Raw genomic sequence first — 22,468 nt, 5'->3', positions numbered from 1 at the left:
GGACAAATATGCCAATTTCGCCCTTTTCATTTTAATAGTTTTAATATATCGTTAATGCAAGAAATAAAATATGTACCATATATCAAAAAAAATTACAGCAAAATTCATTTCAACAAASATTTTTAATTTGTATTGACTATATTAGGGTTAACAAACAAACAGGAGGGACCATATTCATAAAATCGGATCTRAGCCGAATAGTTTTATTTTGACTGATCGATTTATTATTCTTTGTGTACAAAAAAAAAATTTATTGCTAATATTAAAAAACGAATTGTCTTTGATTTCCCCACACTGGAGCATAGGCCCTCAACAAGGTGTCGCCATCTCACACTCATTTAGGGTTGGTTGATTTAGAGAATAATAAGAATCTAAAAAATCCAACCAAATGGAAATGAAATTGGCAATTGGCATGCACATGTGTTTCCTTGGGATAGTCAGAAAAGTAAACGCTGATGAATATTTGAAACATTTGAAACGGACATGCGCGCGAAAGAAATGCTTTGACATATGAAATGTAAAAATGAATAACGAAACGTAGTAAAAAATAAGAAATAAAACCAGTCAGGAAGGGCTAATTTCGGGTGCAACGGAACATTTCATACTTTTGCTAGAATCAAAGCCAAGGAAATACCTCAAAATGTAAACCGTCACCCAGAGAATCGMAATCTAAGCGATATATATACATACTTACACTCTATATAACTCATATACTGACCGATAAAATCGGCATACGATTTGTTAGAAAAACGAAAGTCGTCGTATGTAGTATGAGGGAGTTGGGGTAGTCCCGACCCTCCACATACTAAAAACAACATTCCCTGAGTTTCATTAAGGTACCTCACATGCAATCACCAATCATATGGAGTAAATTCAGCCGGATATACGAAAATCCTGCAAATTGTTATATGGGGGTAGGTCAAGTTTTCGCCCAATTKTATCTATTTTAGGTACAAAGATATAATGAAATGTTAAGACACGTTTTGTAATTTTCATTGAGATAACTCAAATATTGGCCGATATATGAACCATAAAGTCACTTGGAAGTTCGAAAATTTCAGAAAACTATTGACCCGATTCAACCCATTTTTGAGACACCGAATTACTATTATCAGGAAAGGATTCTCTCTGAATTTCAATTGCATACCTCACACATTGSTCGATATTTTCGGRCAAAAGTCAACTATAGATACTGGTTTTTACATATTCGGTACCTAAGGCTTGAACAGTTCTGATGGAATTACAGTTTTGTATCTTAATTTTGTGCTTAGTTATGGCACTYTATTGGTTTTCGGTTAATGGCGATTTGTAGGCATTTACGCCCATCTACGAAGTCGTAATTTGTTTTGTACTAAGAAACCCGCATACCACATTTCAGTTACAGCTTGTATGGACCGACAGTCACCCAGATTTCAACTTTTCTCGAAATCCTAATCATTTATATATATAAAACCCTGTATCTTCCTCGCTTAGTTTTAGATGATACGTACAACCTTTAGGKGAGCAAAACTATAATACTCTTTATCAACAGGTTACAAGAGTATAAAAATATCTGACAAATGGAGCAAAATGGCATCACTGCATCCTTACATCGCTAATAGGAACTTCATTTGTTCAGCATCAGCGAAAAAGCTCTTACACTGAGACATCTGATGCGGCTTCAATAGTGACTATTTATCCTAGCTTAACAAACAATACAATTGTGATTTAAGTTTTTAAAATGGCACCTCTATACTGATATTGATAGTTGCTGAGATGAGATTAAAGCAAGATGAGGAAGAAAAGCTCCAAAATGTGTAAAAAAATTGTGGTTAAATGTGTTTTCATTTTCTTGCTATGAGCGTACACACAAATCCAACAGACATACATATGTTGGCAACAAAAAGCCATTTACCTTTATTATCCTCTCAGACAGACTACCGGTTGTGATTTTGTGCATATTGGAAAAACGATCGTTCAAACATAAAGGGATGGTGAAAATATTACCTTTTTTGGAGTCCCATAAGAGCATATTTAAAAATTATTGGCGGTATTTGTTCGTCTGGCTGTTAGTTGGTATACCTCTGTACTGTTAAAGCTCTCTTTAAAATTTTAAGGTCTAGTAAATTATGAATGCAACTAGCAATATGTTGTTTTTTTTTCACTCAGTGACACATATCGCGTAAGTAAAAATTTAGAAAACCAAATATATTCACATTCGAGTTACGAGCAATTTGAATAAATAGAATTGTGATCAAAACTAACTGGTTAATATTCGAAATAATTTCGCAATATTCGTATACAGTTAATTATTTTGAATCACAGTATATCAAATTCCAGCAACATTAAATGCGAACTAACGATTAGTATAATAGAAAATGCAGTAAATATATGCACCAACGATTTACACTAATAGATTTATTTTTATTTACCATAGCCGTTAATAATCATCATAAAATACACAGCGCGAATATATCTCAAGGGAAACACAAAGAGAGTCCTGCAATTGTGGTCTACAAGTTTACAAAAATCTCAGCTGTAATCATAGAAAAAATACAGAGACTAAGAAATATGAAGAACACGGATAACRTACAAGCAGAGAATGACATTAATAATAACTGCAATGGCACAAGCCATCATAAAAWTATCAAGAATATGAATTTATGCATTATAACATGGAAATATTYATTAGCAATTTTGTGTTTCGTACTAGTGGAAACGAGTAAGTAATCTGATAAACTACTTCATCAAAATTAAAAATTTTCAAAATAAATTATACTACATTCACRTCATACTTTCCATAATTCTCGTAAGCTGATTTTATTGCACTAAATAACTAAGCCTCAAGCAATGAAGGCATCAAAACAGAACTTTGTAATATGCATACTAAGATAAAAACTGATAATGAATCGGAAAATCGATCATTTGACTTCTGATAATTTCTCTTAGCTTTTTCTTTCATCATCTACACACAAGACCGGACTATCAACAGTTAATACAGTAACACATATGCAAACCATTATTATTTGAAAAAGTATTTAATTTAATTACAATATTTAAATATTCGAATATTCATTGGTCTCTCAGATTCAACGTGGGCTAAATCACAGGACGCAGTGATACCTTTAACGGAAATGTCGATGACCATAACACCTGTTGTAGATTCATTGTCCACAACTACGAAAACTGCTTTATCACAAAATCCAATGACAACTCCGTCAATATTAGCTACGGAATACACATTGACTCCAATAACCAAATTTTTAGTGAAAACTGTTTATGGAATGACATCTTCAACACCACCTGTATCCCAGCAATCAATTCCRATTTCATTACCTTCAACGGTATCATCGAAACAGACTTCATCTTTACCTGACGACCTCTCAAAAGGTTTTTCTATTCCCACACTTATACCACCATTGTCGCCATTTGCTATAGACCAATTGACAAAGTATTCACCCCCCACTCCTTCCATAAAACCACTAACATCGAGCATGTCTACGAAATCCGAGGAACAACTTTATGCCGCCGCCTACCAACAGAACAGACGCCGCCYAAACTTTTCTCTGGCAACAAAAAACATTACCGTTCAATTGGGAAATCACGCCTATTTATCATGCAACGTAAGTGGTTAAAAGTTATTACTTATTTGCTGTTCATTATTTTGACAATTTTTGGTATTTTTTAACGCTAATTAAAAGGTCGGTTGTAAAGTTCATTTTTTCGCAATTTTGTCCTTCAAACGCTTCAACAAGTCATTTAAAGATTTTCTTCTTTTGAAGATAGTYGATGAATATTATACCACATCTATCCGAAAATAATCGTGACATAACCTTTCCAACCGACTTTTGCGTCTTTTTACGTTTCGGATCGGTTCATAATTTGATGTCCACTCGGCTGACTGTTGATTGGGCTCCGGTGTGAAATATTATAATTGAACCATGTGTCATTCACTGTCGCATAACAATKCAAAARTTCGGATTTATTACGATTAAATAATTTCACACAATCTTCAGAATCAGCAATTCTTTGTTATTTCTGTCCGTAATTATATTGGCGACTTTTTAGATATTTTCTCCGGTAACAGCCTCTTTAGAGCCTCCACTGACTTCATCGTACTCGGTATTCATTTCGTCTTGTTGCTTTCCTTTGGTGCGGAGTCTACTTGTTAATTAGCAAAACTTCAAGACAATGCTCTTGAGTAAGTCGTTTTAGCTAATATACCGCATAGAAAATGAAGCTCCATTCACTCTTTGCRCAAAAGCCTACTACTTTGTGTATTTTAATAAGATATCTTTAAAAACACATGAAAAAGTTTCATCAGAATGCATAATAATTTTCATTCATCAACAGATTCAGCGCGTTTTGAATAAGCCAATTTCATGGCTGCGCCTTCGCGATGGACATATTCTATCTGTCGACCAAGCAACTTTCATCTCCGATCAGCGCTTTCAATCTATTTTTCAAGACCGGAGCGATAACACTTGGTCACTACAAATCAAATACGTACAGAAAAGCGATGAAGGCTGGTATGAATGCCAAGTGCCCACCGAACCGAAAATGAGCGCTAAAATCCATTTAGGAGTGGTGGGTAAGTAGAGACTATCTGGATTTATAGTTACTCTAGCTAAGTAAACCTTCTTTATGGTAAGTGTCAGATGCAATCCACTACATTACATTGCATACGAATTTCAACGGAACCAGCTGGGATGATTAGAGAAATGAGAAATGTTTTTATAAAATGTTTAGAAAATCTATTTTAGAATTTTAAATAGTTTTACATACATAGTCACTTGAATGTCGGCAAGTTTTTTGAATATACACCTTAAATTTTGCGATGGATCATTGCATTGTTCTCACAATTTCAATAGTTTGCGACATTAAATGAGTACCACTAGTARTTTATGGAATTACTCACAACCTTATATCAACAAAATTTATATAATCTTTACATTGTGTATATACATATATATTATATTTAATTATTACTTTTATTCCACTAGTACCCCACACTGAACTTATTGGTGATCGGAATCGTTTCGTGAAGGCGGGCAGCAGAGTGGCATTGCATTGTATTGTTCGTGATACGCTGGACCCACCAGCGTACATTATCTGGTTTCGCGGCAAAACACAAATCACAAATGACAATGAAATGGGTTGGTACACCGAAATCGATCGWACGATATTCGGTAATGCTGACAGCAGTAGTAATACGGTAAGTATAAAGTGTTTTCATAACGAAATTACAATATATTTTTTTGACTTATACATCAAAGATCGGTTCGTTAATAATACCATGCGTTCGGAAGCTGGATTCGGACACCTACACTTGTGAGCCATCGAACAGTGATTCCGTTTCCGTCGACCTTCATGTGCTTAGCGGTAAGAGTTAAGAACTACATAGCTTAAGTATTGAATGCACATATCAATATTTAGCGTTCATCTAATTCACAAATAAAATCATYTACTTTTTATTATTATCATTCAAAGTTTCTTTAATTAATTTATCCCTTGCAGGAGAGTATTCTGCATCGGCCATAATGTCAGTGGCTGGCTCCCATCGGCTTAGTAAGTCCGTTTTCACTTGCCATTTATCTTTTCTGCTGCTTCTGCAGGCCATGGGAAAAACGTGACTGAATTCCAATTCGTCACACGTTACCAAAGAGCATTTCCTTCCCCTTCGATTACTCCCTTTAACATGTCAAGMGCCATTTTTGAAAGAATAAAATATACACTTAAGTTAAGTAAATAATTTTATTTACAASAGCAATCATTAATACCAAAGTATTGTAATTATTATTGTATTAAAATAAAATTTCAAATCGTTAAAAGCAAGAGGGGGGACAAAGTTGTGAAACTTCAATAAGTAGGTTATTGCTCAACTAATTAAATTTAAGATATTGAAACACTAAGTAGCAGTTGTATAACTTGTAATACTATACATGCTTTATGCAGTGAATAAGTGAACACTAAGTCTGCAGTGAAAGTCGAAGAAAAAAATTGTAATATGTATATTTTAAAATATTCTAGCTGAATGCACTCCCAATGAAATTCACAAACTCGTTGGAAATKGAAACTATAACTTAAAATTACATAAAATAAATGATAACATTAATATTCAATTAAAGTTGTCTCTTCTTCAGTCTACTCTTAACCAATTTCCACGTTTTTAAATCATGTCAGTCATATTCATTCTAATGGCGTAMGCAATGCAATGAAGTGATTCAAAGGTAAGGGTAGATTTTCATTTACTCAGCGTTTCTTAGCATGCACAACAACGTGATAAACTTTTAATGAGCTTGTTTTTAACAGATGGTTTTACCATAAGGTCTCTTATATAAAAAAATTATTGAACTTTTCTAAACTTCCAGTGATCTTGTACGCAAGCTTTCAAAATGGTATTAAGATATAATTCAAAGTATACTTACTGTTGTCAAATTCAAATATACGCACCAAGTGATCACGAGTTTATCAAATGCTAAAAGCCCTTGTATTAACCTGTTTAAAATATTTTTAAACTCCAATCAAAATATATGTATATTTAAATTCTTTACCGTAACTAATATTTAACTGACAATTGAGTGAACATCATTGTAAGAGCAGAAATCGATCATCAGCTTCAACCAGCTTCAAYATGCTTAACGATTATAATATTCCATGCTCAGATTTTAAATTTTAATACGAAAAACTTTAWTGAACAAGCCATGACAAACTTTTAAACAGTTGTGAAGGTGTAAGTGATATTCCACGTTTTGTCACAAGTAAAATAAAAAAAAACAAGTAAGGAAGGGCTAAGTTCGGATGTCACCGAACATTTTATACTCTCGCATGACAAKTTTTATCAAGATATCGCAATTTTTACTTAAGTTACAGCTTGCACGGACGGATAGACAGACGTCCGGATTTCAACTCTACTCGTCACCCTGATCAATTTGGTATATGTAACTCTAAATCTGACTCTTTAAGTTTTAGGACTTACAAACAACCGTTATGTGAACAAAACTATAATACTCTCCTTAGCAACTTTGTTGTGAGAGTATAAAAAACAAATTTTAGCAACAATCGCAGATCATCTCTAAGCTATGTATATTACCGATATATGCGAGCGTCTTTCGATGAAAGGTGGAATAATCGCTAGGGCACATAGTAAAAAAAGGTATTTCAAAACAAAGAACAAACACTTCATTTAAGAAGGAATTTATTCGGAAAAGTTTTAGATAATATATGTATATTCAGTTTCTGAGTACATGGTTTTAATGTTTTAATCAAAATGTAGTATTATAATTTATGTATCATTGTACTATTTCTAAATCTTTTACACTCTTCTCTATTAAATCAATTTTATTTGTGATCATACGTTTATCTTAATATTTAAATACTAAACGACTAGTTATTATACTTCTAAAGAATTTTAAGATAAACGTCTATTGATTCGAAATAAATATCACTGCACGCAACTTCGCACTTCGGATTTACATTTTCGAGTAACTAATAACTAAATCACGACATTTACATATTATTTTTAAGATCAGCATACACAATATAATTGCGAAAGTGTGTCACTGTGAAGAACACACCAAACATATTGAGTTACATATAACAGTTGCCAAATTAGTGGTTTGAGCACCAGATGTCAAATTGGAAWACCACAATCTTACTTGTTAATATCCAATTTTGTTTTTCTTTTTTTATCGCCACATCATTCATGCTAATAGTATCCATTTACAAATTCGGGTGTAACCGAACATTTTATACTCTTGCAGTTTACGTGGTCAGAAAGGGGGAAAATATTTATTAGTTTTATGAATTTGACTCAAACACTAACCGACATATTCGACATAAATGTGCCAAAATAACGAATATGTGGGAGCTGGGGCAATTCGTTGAATAATTTCACAAATTTTTGAAACACACAATAATACATATATTCGATAACTTACATATTCTCCAATATTGACGGTTTAATGTTAACCGGAAGTTTTAAAATCTTTATAATAAGTATATGAGAACTAGATCACATTGCTATTGGGAATAGGTTGACTTGAAAAGTTATTGTCCGATTATTATTTTTTGACGTGAGATGTCATCATATGTACACAAAACTGGTCACGTAATTTTCCAATTAGACAGCGTATTTAGTTAGTAAGTTGTCGTTAGTAGTTTTCCAAATAAAGTTATGAGGAGTAGGCGTGATTATCTCATTTCACTTATCCATTTGCACAGTGTATGAAAATGAGCTAAAGAAAGTAGCCCTCAACAAGTTTGGCTGATATCTATTTTGGTCGGAACATCAGACCATGGCTGCCCCTAACTACATGCCTGTATTTTGTAGCGTAGCAGGGATCAGATCTGATCCGTCTAGAATACAAACTCTCTTCATTAAGATATCTCAATTTTCCCCAAGTTATCGCTTACACGAACAGACGGACGTCCACACAGATAGTCACCCGAATGTTAACTCAGCTGGTTATCCTGATCGTTTATATTATATATTACAACTCTAAATCCCAATTAGTTGTTGGTCTTACAAACAATCGTTAGATGAACAAAACTTGTATGCAATTTTTTCCCAAAGACGGTAAACCCTTTATCGAAATTAGAAATATAACTTGCGACTTTATGAAAACGGGTTAAAAAGGCTGTGCMAATTTTACATTATGCAGAGAAGAATCAGAGACTACAAATATTTAAAAAAAAAAAATTATTTTTAAGTACTATGATTGTAAGATAAAGCTTTTCCAGTTTTCATGAGCAATCAAGTTTTGTTTGAAATATTTTGAAACCCTTATAATTTTATGATTTTTTTTGATAAAAACAAGTATTTTATAAATTAAMGTGCGTTTTAAATTGCAAAGCTAGTAAGACTGTTACTTTTTCTTTTTAATATGGACAAACTTCTAGACACAACGCCATGAATTGGATGGGAAACTACAATGAAGTAATCAAGATTAAATATGAACTCGTAATGCAAATGATTGTGAAAAATAATCACGCCTATCGCAATTAAAAATAATCTTATATTAGGTAAATTTATATGCAAAAGTAAATAGAGGCTTTCATAAAAAGTTACACCTTCTACATCTTTCATGTATTTACATATTTCATATTCGTTAAGAATTTGCTCACTAGCTTAATAATTAATCGTTGCTTTAATGAAAAGCTGCGTTCGAGTTAAACGTAAAATATCTATGAATTCATTAATACCAAAATAAACTTAAGCATTCGTATTTACATAAATAAGTACACCCATATTTATGATGGGAATATATTAAGCAATGAGCTACGAATATCTACTTATTAAATATAAATATTCGTTGCGACTATTTCGTTCGATGTAAGCTCAGGAGTTTATGCTAAGCATTAGAATCTATGCTGAGTTAGAACTAGATCGTGTGAACACACTAGCAATTCCTTTTTCACATATACATATGAAGTTTTATGCACGAGTAAAGAGACGCAATTTTTGAAGGTGATTAGTTGGCCCGGGGTTATTTACTATACTTTTCTATTTTCATTTTATATGATTTTTTATATCTTATTTAGATAGTCCAGACCTGAACTTTTTCAGCAACTACACACCAACTAGAACGTTCATAGTATGAGGAGACTATATGTAGACTAGCTACATGGTGGTTGATTAATGCATCAAGCTCTCCCTCGCGAAAAACATGATAATAACGGTGGTGTGTTGTCGATCCTCCTTGAGAAGGACTTTCAAGCGAACCGGCAGAGCTATTAGAATTGCCCCATGATTCTGTTGATTGTCGATTTTGGAGAGATTTTTCGGTTTCTTTGCTTTCATGTTGAACTTTAATTTCGAAATAGCCTTCCTTCTCAGCTGCCACTTCCAATCCTATAGTATCACATCTGGGAGCCCTTTCTATGGCTTTAGGATATACTTGGAACTCATCTTTGGGTTGATACTGAGTTTCTTGACCAATCGAGTGATGATGTTTAGACAAGTGACCAAGCTCATTTTCTTCTTCTTCATCAAAGATATCACCTTCGTCTTGCAACAGATAAGCGGTTTCTGGATTCAAATTGTATGGGCGATTACGTTTATAATTAATTTTGGATATTTTACAGTTTTCATAGAGTTGCAGAGAGTAACTTCGTTCATCACTTTCTTCTTCGTTTTCCTCATGAATTGTAAAACTACGTGTCTGTGAAGATARAGACGATGTAGAAGAAGTTGGCGATTGTTGTAAGCTTGGCTGCGTAGACAGATTAGCGAGCATTAAACGTCGTTCTCGAAGTTCCTCACGAATTGCTGACAAATCTCGCAACTCATTGCTGCGCTTCCTATTTACATTAATGTGTGCATCTGAAGGATCCCCATATTCGCTCGTAATTTCTAAACTTACGCATTCATCAACATCGTTTTTGTCGTCAATTTTTCGCATCAACTGTATATTGAGCTGTTCAGCAAACCCAACAAAACCTTGTTCCTTCCTTTGTAGTGAATTCGTGCTTAGGTTAATGTTCCCTTTGTTSGGTGGTATAGGACAACTGTCCTCTTCATTTAGAAATATGTTGTGTGGAATATCGTTATTGGTCTTCAGTTGCTCATCATGATATTGTTGTTTTTTTGTCTTAATAGTACGCTCAAAAAGTAAACCATCGTTCCCATCTTGTTCAAAAGTAGGTGACGATTTCATATTTTCACTTTGCTCTATGGTCGTTGTCGTAGAATTCGATTTTCCAGTACTAATAACACTATCAATTGAGTTTGGAGTGGATGCCTCGCTCGAATCGCTATCTAGATCGTCAGTAGCCGGATTGAAAAGTTCTAGAGACATTAGTTTTGGCATATTTGGTATAGATGAACTAGATGTTGCAGATGACCGTCGTATGATTGGAAAACTTTGACGTATTGGTTGTAAGGATTGTTTACGAAATTTAGGTATAGGAGGTAAGTTCTTTATAATATTCCGTGTTATTTTACATTCCATATCTTCCTGCTGATGTTGAGCTGTATCCCTTTCGTGTTGTTTGATAAGATCCTCATCAAAATCGAATCGATCCTTAATATTCTTCATATTAATTTTGGAAAATGCTATTGAATTTTCATCTAAGCTTCCATTTTTATTGTCTGAAGGTGGAGTAAGCATTGCCATAGCTGCCGTCACAGTTGCAACTGTCCTTGGAGGCGATGTTATTACAGCTTGTGTAGTAGCAGGAGAGTGCGCTGGCGTTGGAGGACATGCCAAAATCATAGGTGAAGTGGGTACAGAGGACAATCTTTGATGGTGCGGCTGTTGCAGATGCTTTAGACATGTTAAACAGTTCGCGGTATTGTCATTGTTTTGAAKTTTACACGTGTCATTTTGGTGTTGGCAACAACTACCGTAAGTGCGACATCCCCCTCCACCGTTACTGGACGACGAATTACTTGAACTTGAATTTGAGCTTTGGTGATAGTTAAGTTGCTGTTGTTGCTGTTCTGGCTTCGGTATGAAAATAACTGAAGCAAAACTATCTTCAGACTCGATACTTGTATCCGACTGTAAGCTGCTGTCCTTAGAAGAATCTGAACCGGACTCTTTAGAGTGTCGACGTGACTCCCCATCCCTATTTTCAAAACCATCGTTAGTAGTGCAAAATGTATTACAACCCACATAGTGGTATGTACTGCAATAACAGCCCGAGTTAGAACACTCAGCATTGTTGCAATATGTGACTGGACCAGCGTATTTGTTGACTACACTACCGACCGACAATTGTTTTTGATAATGTGATGCCTGTGAACCTGTTTCGTGGGTGTTTATGAAGGTACGTGATTGACATTGGTAATTTTGGAGATTTAAAGATTGCTGCTGCTGAGCATACTGATAATGATGATGATGGTGATATTTATTGCATTTTGGAACGTTTGACTGTGACTGTTCGGCACTGTTTTCTTGACTCTCGCTGACTACTTTTTCCATCAGATCGGAATTAATTGTGCTTGGTGATATATAAGACGAAAAGTTCTGTACTAATTTGTTTAATCCAGTTTTTGTGACCCKCTCAAAGCTGCCTGTTGAAGTTTTCACTTTCTTGGTGAAGTTCTCTCTGATGATATGAAATTTTTTAGAAAGCGTAGTTGATTGACAGAGAAAGGCTTCATTTAACGACGTCTGTTTTTGAATGCGTTTCCGAACTCCCTCTTTTTCACGCAATCGGTTTACGGCCATAAGTTCCTCATTCAATGAACTTTGTTTGCGTAAAAAGATACTTGCTTGCATCATTTGACGTGCGGTAAGGGGAGATTGATGGTGCAAATTATCCATAAGRGGCATTTTTCCTACAGTTTGAGAGTTAATGTTAATATTATTACCGTTGAAGTAGCAGCGATTACGTAAATACAAACTATTACTGGCACTATGATTATTATATGTACTTTTTATATGAAAAGAATTTTCTGGCAGTTGGCATTCTTCATCACAAAAAGATTGTTTTTGTTTTATCAACTTTGGACGTCGACCTAGTGGAGTGCTGTTATTTATATTTTTCAAAATTACTGCATTCATGGATTTTGTGGGAGATACATTGGTTTTGGTGGCAATAACTGGTGCTACACTTAAATCCTTGGAATGAAAATGTTGACTATTTTGCATTGAATAGGTTGATACAGGTATTCCAGATTTGTTACTCATATCCAAATGAAATAGAGTACCGCCCAAGCTAGGTACACTGGATCGCGAACGCACAATTTGGCGAGGAGGTGGATTAAGAATGCTACCAAGGCTACGAGATTTCAATCCTGCAGAAAGTGGAGGATCGTAAAAATCTTCGAAGTCTTCAAGTCGGCGAAGTTCGATTGGTAAGTCTTTAACGTCTTCGAAGTCAAGACTACTATCATTTTTGGTTTCTTTTGATGCCCACGAGTCCAAAAACCAAGGATGCTTGCGACCAGCAGCAAGTTTCTGAAAATAATGACAATTTTTTTTACTTTTTATTCTCACTATTACTACGTTTATACTTCTTCTACTCGGTTATATTTTACAGGGGTAAGTTCAACTCACATGCATATATACTATTTCACCATGAGTTAAATGGTCTACTCATATAAAAATTTACACATTTTCTTTACATTGGTAGACGTGTTAASTCCAGTGCATAAACGGCTTTAGGTTAAGTTGAACGTCAAGTCAGGTTATTTTAGAAACTGATTTAAGCAAGGCTCCCGTTTTGCTAATTTTTTCCAAAAATATATAACTATTTACCCTTGTAGAGTGTAACCGATTAGAGTAGAATATGCTTCAAGGTTAATGTACGGTTATGAACCTTACTTGAATAGCACGTCGAACAAAACTGTAGCAGGATTCACCAGGAGATGATGAGGATAAACTTGAGCTATCGCCATCACCAGCTGAGCGACTTGAGTTTGTTGAGTCCTCCGTGTAAGCATGGTAAGGTGGTAAGAAGCTTTCATCATCCTCTTCGTCCGAACAGCTCATATTTCGAATTTTGGGAGGCTGCCATGGAATGAGAACATCTTGTGACTCAAAACGACGGTGTCTCTGTTCAAGTGCCCATACCGTTATAATAACACGGCCACCAATGCGTAATACACGTGCCAGCTCTCGGAGAGCGTTTACTCGACGCTCAGTGGTAGCAAAATGATGAACAACAGCCAACGAAAGAACTGCATCAAATGAATTATCTCTAAATGGTAGCTCYAAATTATCGCACATTATAACCTTAAATAAATTATAATGTTACATCAAAAGTGCTTGTCTCTACAAAAGAAATACAAACCTCTCCTCCCTTTTCTCGTGCCACTTTGCTCAATCGATAACAACGATCCACTCCAACTGTACAAATAGAACGATTTCCATGAGCAAGATAACGACCATTACCGCAGCCGACATCACACACCACGGCACCAGRATCTAAATTATTTAGAAATTGTGCTATTCGTGGTCGAATAGCGCCGGATGGTTCATCACAATTCTCATAGACGTCATGAACGTAGGCACGTTCCAGCGCTGCTGAACGACCATTAGTATCATCCACTGTCTTTTTTGAAGAAGCTTCATCATTTCCTGAATTGATTGAGGYCAAGCTGCTTGCAGCTTGTGACTTTGGTAGTAAAGTTAAATAATTACTGTTACTTTTTTGCGGTGCTTTTGCAGTATTACAAATATCCGCCTCAGTGCCAGTCGAATCGGTTTTACCCCGTAGTGTTGTATCATTATTAGCCAGTGGGGCCAAAGGGGCTAAAACAAAGTTACTGGCGTTTCGATCACCATTTGTTGTAGGAGAACTGGTAGATAGTTGCTTCGTCATCGATACTCTTTGAAATGTATATGTGTTTGCCTCCAAAGAATTTGCAAAGTCAGTACGAAAAATGTCATCTGCAAGTTTATCATTATATCGTTAAGAATACTATTTTTTCAAGATCATAAACTGTATTTTTACCATCTAGATTAGAATGAATACCGGCGAAAACATCATTTGCAGCTATACTCGAGTTGTTCGTGMTTGAAGCAATGGCTAAACAGCTGGTGAGCATGTAGAAAAATTTTATGTACTTTCATTTAACTCATTCTGCGAAGCAAAACGCCTAATTGCTTGTTCATAAAACTCCGATACATACGTTCATATATACTATACACACTTTTATTATTTTATAAGCAATTCGGGATTGGGAAATGTCCGCCTTATTTCTGTACAATATGCCAATATTATATTTATTAAAAATTTCGCAGCAGTAAGTATATATGTACGTATAAGTACCATATATAATTGTCGAATAAAACCGAAAAGCATATGTAAATGTGGTGTTGTTTGTGAAAGGTTAGTTTCGTTAAGTTGATATAAACAACAGCAGCAGCACAAGAAATGCTCTCTAAAATAATGCAGGCATGCGCTTTTAACTGTTGACATTCTGTCAATTAGTCGACGACAGCTCACCGCCTCTTTCCAAAAGTAATTTTTTGAATTTTTATGAATGAAAGCTTTGTTTATAAACACTTGTATAAATTAAAAGTGCATCATAATTTAGGGCTCCACATTGGGGTCGTTGTGCTAATTTCTTTGACCTACCTTTTGGGGTGCATATTCAGATTAATACACAGTAACAATTATATTTGAATTGGATTTGGTTTATTAGTGTGCATATATTGGTTGAAAAATAGCATTTCTCATGTCTGTAAAATAATACTTGATTATTGTTCATGTTTGTAACAAATCCAGATTTTGATAATACTAAAAAGAAGCATGTATAACTTTCACCCAAGCCAAATATTGGTGATTTATTCATTTTTAAATTCATTACAATTTTGCATTTCACAGTTCTTGCAATTCGTATGGATATACCAAATATAACCCAATAGAAAAACGTTCTCTGATTGGTATAATCTTAATGTTCTTCTATTTAGTTGGATTTAGTGTAGGGATTTTTAGTTGTGAAATAGAAAATTATGCCTAGTTTGATGCTTTACTGTGGGCATGCATTTATGCTTGCGTGACAACTTAACGAACCGCGAAACACAGAACTACATACAATATCAGAGAGTGACTAATATGTGTAAGGACACACACCACACTCTACGGGAGAGGGAGAGAAAATATTTCACGAGGATAATGGAATAAAGCTTTTGAAAACGCGAATTTAATGGCAATGATTTTTCACAATTTTCTAAAACTAAATTAATATGTCTTATGCAGTTATTACTAATTAATTAAATTTCTGTAAATTAATTGTTCACTATTTCACAGTTATATTTAATATCGAATAAATAAATCAAACACGTGCAATTATCATAACGTTGATTTAAGTAACTAATCTCAACAAATAGTTGCAAACAATTTATTTATTATTTCTCCAATTCTTGGTTCAAAAATATTCAATTCACATCATTTAACCGTACTTTGTTTTTTATTAWTTGAGTTCTGAGTGTATTTATAATTTATACTATATGCATCGATAGTCGTCGACCGAAAACTTTTACCTACGCGAATTTGTAATTGAATCTTAATTGTTCGGGAAAGCATTCAAAACTGAACTCGACGAAGTTTGTCGAATAACAGTAACCACAAATGAGCTGAGATGAACGGGAGTTACCAGACAAAATGAATTATAATTTATATAAAGCGTATGTGAGGAGGCTATTTGGAGCGAAACCAACTCAACGAATGTCAAAATCTTTCGTTAAGAAGCTTTCTCAAGATACTGTCTTGTGGGCAGTTTTCCAATTTTTTAGCGTATTTACGCAAAAAGTAATTTTATTCTTTATTTTGCTATAAACAATACTAAATAATTGACAATAATGATACATGAAATTAACTATGTTCTTTAGAGATAAAAATGTTTTATCTTTCGAGAGAAATTGGTTGTGTGAAAACGAACATTTTGTGTTTAATAAGAATTTCTTATAATTGATATATTATCCCCAAATCAAATTATTGACTTCAATAAATTTAGCGGCAAATACGTTTSTAAATATAGATTTTTGAGCAAAAAGTAAGTTTTGGGAAATAAATTTCGACGAATTTTAAACTGTGCTCAGCGTAATTGTCAAAGTATGGGTATTGCATGGACATTGCAGTATCAGATTTAACAACTGGCTGAAGCCCAAGATGGCAGATTTCACTCATAAACTTTTCACTTATGTTAAGAATTAAAAAAAAATTATTAATACAAACATCAAATACGAGTTTCAAAATTTTCACAGAATTTCTAATATTTAACAAAATTTAAATATAATTCTTATACAGAGCGGTTTGATAATATTCCCCAAACACCTATGTACACATATGATACATTGAGGTGCTGAGTTCGTCAGAAGTTGAGATCGTTATTTGTAGAGTGGCTATACAAACGAGATGTTAACTTGAAAAACAAGGGAAGATCATTTTGGATGCATCCTACTTTTTGGTACTGTATTGATTTTATWATTATTTTCGAAGTATTCCGTGGATTTTGTTGATAATTTCATTCATAATTCAATGGTGGGTACAATAAAAGTTTATTAACAATAGATTATTCAAACGTTCACGGTAATATATCCGCAACAAGACAATACACTTTATAAGCAGATTATCTTGTTAAACAAAAATTAATTTYCTTGTCATATCATACATCAATATCTCCTTTTCTTATGTTGGGTAAATATCTACAATCTGAACTAAGGATACTCGTAATTACGTAGGAGAGCAAAACTTTCAATTTAATTTGATTAATTCTTATGGTAAATTACAAATTTTTGATATGAATGACGTAACAAAGAGACTAAGTGGAGCGGAATATAAGTCGCAAAAATTAAAGACCAATGATGGTACAACAGCAATAACCATATGTGTAAAGCTTATGTTATGAGGCCGGTGGAGGTTGGAATTTCAAACTTTATTTAGAGAAAATGTAATAATCATTCGTTTATATATTTTTTGAATACCTTAGAACATTATCATGCTGTTAAAAAAATTCTGTTTTAAGTTTTTGGTATATAATTGGCAGGACTATACGTATTWTACTTCACGCTTCAAACTAATCCAGTTAGATAAAAAGTTACTTATGTTACATAAATATACCAAAATATTCATATGTTCATATACACATGTATGTATATTAGGTTGACAACTATCTCCCTTGCGCCTTTCGCGGCTATGTATAAAGCGCTACAGTGATCGTATACGGCAATACTATACATCTTTGAAAGGTCTTGACATAACCTACAAAACGACGCTATGCATGATTAGTTTGGATATTGCGTTCAACAGTTATAGACGTGTAAACATGGAGATCACTAACTCCGAAATTTGCGCTATTTTTAAGTTCGTTAAAGGCAAATCCGCTAGAGAAACGTTCCRTGAGGATTGTCGTTTTGGGGGATGGTACGTGATAGAGAACTGCGGAGGAATGGTATCTACGATTCAGAGCGGKTGAAAACGACACCATGGATAAGCCAGCCGGCGGAAGACCTATGATGACGAATACCGATCAAATCATGGCAAACATCGTGACATCGCCCAGAAGATGGGAGCTAATCACCAAACCATTTTAAAACATCTGCAGARGGCTGGATACATAAAAAAGCTTGATGTTTGGGTGCCGCATGATTTGACGCCAAAAAAATTCTGGACCGAATCAATGCCTGCGATATGCTGCTAAAAYGCAATGAACACGATCAATTTTTGAAGCGGATGGTGACTGGCTGCGAAAAATGGATATTGTCGTATCAAGTGAAAACGGTCGTGATCGAAAGACGGTGAGTCGTCCCAAAGAGTGGCCAATCCGGGATTGACGGCTAGGAATGTTTTGCTGTGTGATTGGTGGGATTGGAAGGGAATCATCCACTATGAACAACTGGACCGCTGGAAGCAAGCGATTAACCAGAAGCGTCCAGAATTGGCCAACAGGAAGGGTTCGCATTCACCATATAGCCCGGACATAGCGCCAAGTGATTACCACCTGTTCCTGYCCATGGCGAACGCTATTATTGGTGKAAASTGTAATTTAAAAGAGGCTCGTGAAAAGTGACTATCCGAGYTCYTCGCAAATAWGGWGGATGCCTTCTACGAGGGGGGATTATGAAGTTGCCGTCTAGACAAAAACAKACTATCGAACGAAACGGCRCATATTTGAACTGTAACACTTTTTATATAGCATTGAATAAAGAACAAAAAAGGGAACGAAGATATTTGACYAGCTTATAAAAATGCTTTATCTATCTCGAGTTTAAGTGTTACAAACAACCCTTAGGTGAAAAAACTACACTTTATGACAACCTGTTGCAAGAGTACAAAACTACGTACACCAGTATAATTCATTTCTTTTTAATAATGTATATAGTATGTTTCGAAAATTTCAATTTAATAAATATATATATATCAGATATATATTTATATATATATATATATATAAATAATAAAAAGGACAGTCTTTAAAAGACAATGAATGACTAGTTACAAATAAATGGACTCAAACTGTATATTTAAGTTAATATGATTGCATGGAGCTTTTTTCTGTCTAAAACCGAGTTATTTTACTGCTCTCGGGTGAACCGGGCAGAGAAGAGCACTCTGAACGTGTAGGACTGCCCCTCTGTGGTCGTGGCGGTTGCCGTTGTGGGTTGAYATTGGCATTAGCCTGGCGTAAGTTTGCGAAAAATTGTTGTCTGCGCGGACCACCGCCGCGTAATGGAAGTGTTGGGATTTCACTTGGTGACTGAGCTATATCCACTTGCGAACAACTTCGCATAGCTGGGTTAACACACTCGTAAACGCTCTATGAAATAAGTAGATTATGTAATTGTTTAAGTAATAATACAGAGTAATGATCAATTACCTGTTCTGAAGAGTACTGATTATTTTGCGCAAAAGCTAGTGAAGTGAGCGAAGGCAATGCTTGAGCAATATCCGAACGTTCAATGCCGCGTACTATAAGAAATGTTCGCGGTATAAGCACACCTATCAAAATAGCCCAACCTGTGGCTTGTAGACCTAGAGATATTGCTGCATCTCGCATCTCATCGCCTAAGAGTGACATTCCAATCCAAACGATCCAAATTGCGAAAGTCAGCACAGCACCAATAACAATGAGAATACCTTCGCGATAATTTCGTTGTGAGCGATAGATAAAAGGAACCAAGCCCACAATGCCCATAAGCAACATGAAATCATATCCAACTAAAACCCATAACCAATGACCATAGTACATATTTTCGCATGATATACTCTCCGTTGCGACATGCATAATGACTAATAATTGAACTGACATACCCAACTGTACGAGTACACTGAAAATACAGATAACAGCCTGAATATAGCCATTGACATGAGACAAAAAACCGCCCTCTGAACCTATCGATGCGAGCATAACAGCCCGACAAAGTAATAGTGAAAAAGTCAAGCAATAGGCGAAAGTCATAATAAAAACTCGTACAGCGCAAAGCGTGTTTAGTGTGGCGGCATCTTCAAAAGTCACGTGGGAGTTTTTATGTTCACCGATATACTCCAAAGAGAAAGGTACAAAAGATGTGAATAACAAAATCATAGAGAGCAACAATAAGATCGATGTAACGGGATTGCCTTCGAATACATCACCCAATGATATTCGAACAACAATAAATACTAATATKGCCAAGGTAATTATTAGACCAAGAATAGCGGCAGTCATTCCCGTGGCTACCCATGCATCAGGCTTAATTCTCCAAAACMTCACTGACTCTCCATCAAATAAAAATGGATATCGCCTATTCTCTCCCGCGCTGTACTGACAGTTAAAAACCTGACCAAATTTAGGTTTTAACTCTATGCTACTGCTATTGGCATGATTGTAATGATAAAACGTAGTTATGTTAGTAATAAAGTTTTGTGAAGCAATCTCTTGAAGATCTGCATTATCTTGACTAGTCGTTACCCTTTCGTTAGGGTTTTTGTTACGTTTTTGAAACATTTTAAAGTTCATAAACGAAGTAAATCGTTGCATGTGTAATAATTCCAAAACTTTAACAGGTTCGTAATATTGACGATTCTCAGGTGTTTGCCARTCACCAATAAAATTTAGGAAGTTTAAGCAAGACTCAAGTACAAAAATGTTTTGCTCCCGCTTGCAGTTACGCATTAATGATCCCTTTAGCCAACGGACGATTTCCAGCATGGGCCGAGCGAAAGCAAAAACCCTTGACGGTTGAATCAAATTATCCCTCAAAGTCTCTTCTGTTGCAGGCATTGTGGAATTTTCCTCAATTTTACCAGGATCTACTTCGCTTTCCATAAGTATATACGACTTATCTGGGAGATCTTAAATTAAATAATAATGGATGTACTCATAGATGTATATATTTTTTCTAATTTTTACTACACACACCTGTTAGAAAAGTACGATCTGTGCGATCAGTGGATATTGCAAAAAGTGTGCTATTATCTTCAAATTGCCTCGTCAACTTGTTTCCAAAGAGAATGTAAATATTATTGTCGCTCTTGAAATGCATAAGACACATGTGCTCGTGGCGCACAGCCTCAATAAACTCATTATAAGTGTCTAAATTTTCAGTAACAATTTCTACAGAAGCTATACTTCCCGCCCAAGGCATTTGGTGTAACAGATGTGCCACTTTTGGCAGTACATACATACGAGGTGGAAGTATTGGCCAAATGTTGTACTCTAGATCTTTGATAAATTGCTCGGAATTCTTATACAAATCGTAATCGACAAAGATACCAATAGCATGAGCAATGCATTGCTGAAGATATTGTACCTCTTGCATAAGTAAGTTTTCAGCAACAGATTCATCTTCGATCAATATAGCACGTACTCCTGTAAAGTTCAATAAAGAACGTAAACAATATATACATATACACATAGATAAAAGCAAATATCCAATTTACTTCCCAATTTCAAAGTCTGCGTCGAAGAGATTTGCTCTATTGATCCGATCAATTACAAAAAGAGGTGAAGAAACATCTGTCGTCAATATGCTGAGCATAGCATCACCTTCACGCACTTGCACGAAATCTCGTTCGTATTGTATATTATGGATTTCATGCTTGTCGGTTGAGTAAATTTTCACACCGTGTATGCAAATTTCAGGTACTACAGATGTTGCTGGATTTGTATCCGTAGTAGACGAACCAGTGGATTGTAAAGTACTTGGAACTGTTGCTCTTACTGATGATCCTTTTGAAATAATTCTCGGCGTTGGTTTTGTAATTTTCAGCAAATCAGTAGCTCCTTGCGCGGAAACGCATACTGAATATAAAATGCAAATATTGGGGAAAGTGAGGGTCAACATTAAAACTGAAAATAAATTGTGTAAGTTTCAAAAGACGTTAATTAGCGAAGCAAATTTGATGACACTTACCACTAATTCTGCAAAGCATATCTATTTTCTCTGCAATTCAGTTCATTTATTTCACTTCTTATTTAAACGCAGCCTACTAGTAATATAAGATAACAGTGAAAAATAATGAATAAATAAATTTTACTAGTAGTAATAGTAATATGTTTATGTAGGCCGCTTCTAACTAAGTTATACAAATAGTTCGTACTGTTTTACATTTTTCCTTCCATCTTTTCTTTCGCGGTATTGTTTTTCTTTTGGCAAATCTGACTGAATATTCTTTTTGAATAAATATACACATTTTTGAATACATACATATGTRCATATRCATAAGCATATGTGYATAAAGGTTTTCTGTAGGTTATTTCCTATTCTATTTTCCAAGTTTAGTTTTCACTGTAATCGCATTAGGCTTGCAGCAATTGGATACCACTACCTACAGGAAAAGAACATCGAAACATTTCGACCTAATTTGACCAAAACACAATTATCAATTCTCCTTATATATGCCCCTATGAAAATATACACATAGTAAGACTGATTTTTGAAAACAGGTAATGGGTACGCAGTTGGTATATTTGTGACAGTTTTTAAACTAGATAAAAATAAGTTTTGAATGATATTATCTTGTTTGTGCATATGTAAAAAATATATTTTTTCGATATTCTTATTCTGTGTTCTTTATATATAATTCTATAGCTGGCTAGCACAATGAT

The 22,468-nt window shown here is 34.8% G+C and overlaps 3 protein-coding genes and 1 long non-coding RNA gene across 6 annotated transcripts in view; 1 reads left to right on the top strand and 3 right to left on the bottom strand.

Annotated features, from left to right (window-relative positions):
• The first annotated feature begins 1,627 nt into the window (after positions 1-1,627).
• LOC108974353 lies at positions 1,628-6,044 on the top strand. Its single transcript, XM_018942115.1, has 7 exons — positions 1,628-2,161; positions 2,417-2,701; positions 3,067-3,602; positions 4,333-4,570; positions 4,983-5,194; positions 5,256-5,361; positions 5,497-6,044. The coding sequence occupies exons 2-7, from the start codon at positions 2,551-2,553 to the stop codon at positions 5,610-5,612; spliced, it is 1,359 nt and encodes a 452-aa protein (XP_018797660.1). The 5' UTR covers positions 1,628-2,161; positions 2,417-2,550; the 3' UTR covers positions 5,613-6,044.
• On the bottom strand, positions 5,582-6,610 carry LOC108974354. The gene is made up of 3 exons (XR_001993794.1): positions 6,534-6,610; positions 6,408-6,477; positions 5,582-5,670 (listed from the first exon to the last, which is right to left on the bottom strand). It is a non-coding gene; the product is annotated as an uncharacterized LOC108974354 (long non-coding RNA).
• A 1,848-nt stretch (positions 6,611-8,458) lies between these two features.
• On the bottom strand, positions 8,459-16,204 carry LOC108974446. Its single transcript, XM_018942293.1, has 5 exons — positions 15,925-16,204; positions 14,386-14,633; positions 13,723-14,321; positions 13,254-13,664; positions 8,459-12,887 (listed from the first exon to the last, which is right to left on the bottom strand). The coding sequence occupies exons 2-5, from the start codon at positions 14,477-14,479 to the stop codon at positions 9,519-9,521; spliced, it is 4,473 nt and encodes a 1,490-aa protein (XP_018797838.1). The 5' UTR covers positions 14,480-14,633; positions 15,925-16,204; the 3' UTR covers positions 8,459-9,518.
• A 2,649-nt stretch (positions 16,205-18,853) lies between these two features.
• The window catches only part of LOC108974350 (protein bride of sevenless), a 5,648-nt gene continuing 2,033 nt past the window's right edge, over positions 18,854-22,468 (bottom strand). For 2 of the 3 annotated variants that reach the window (XM_018942110.1, XM_018942111.1), the window contains exons 2-6: positions 21,774-21,846; positions 21,305-21,709; positions 20,780-21,229; positions 19,256-20,712; positions 18,854-19,195 (exon numbers count right to left, since the gene is read on the bottom strand). In XM_018942110.1, the coding sequence (XP_018797655.1) occupies positions 18,938-19,195; positions 19,256-20,712; positions 20,780-21,229; positions 21,305-21,709; positions 21,774-21,792 (2,589 nt within the window). In that variant the 5' untranslated portion in view covers positions 21,793-21,846 and the 3' untranslated portion in view covers positions 18,854-18,937. Of the gene's footprint in view, positions 19,196-19,255; positions 20,713-20,779; positions 21,230-21,304; positions 21,710-21,773; positions 21,850-22,468 lie in introns of all 3 variants that reach the window. The other variant, XM_018942109.1, reaches the window with a different exon arrangement.

This window comes from Bactrocera latifrons, unplaced genomic scaffold, assembly GCF_001853355.1.
Source record: "Bactrocera latifrons isolate USDA-ARS-PBARC rearing strain unplaced genomic scaffold, ASM185335v1 scaffold_55, whole genome shotgun sequence".
NCBI lineage: Eukaryota > Metazoa > Arthropoda > Insecta > Diptera > Tephritidae > Bactrocera > Bactrocera latifrons.
This window is presented reverse-complemented; position numbering and strand designations above follow the sequence as displayed.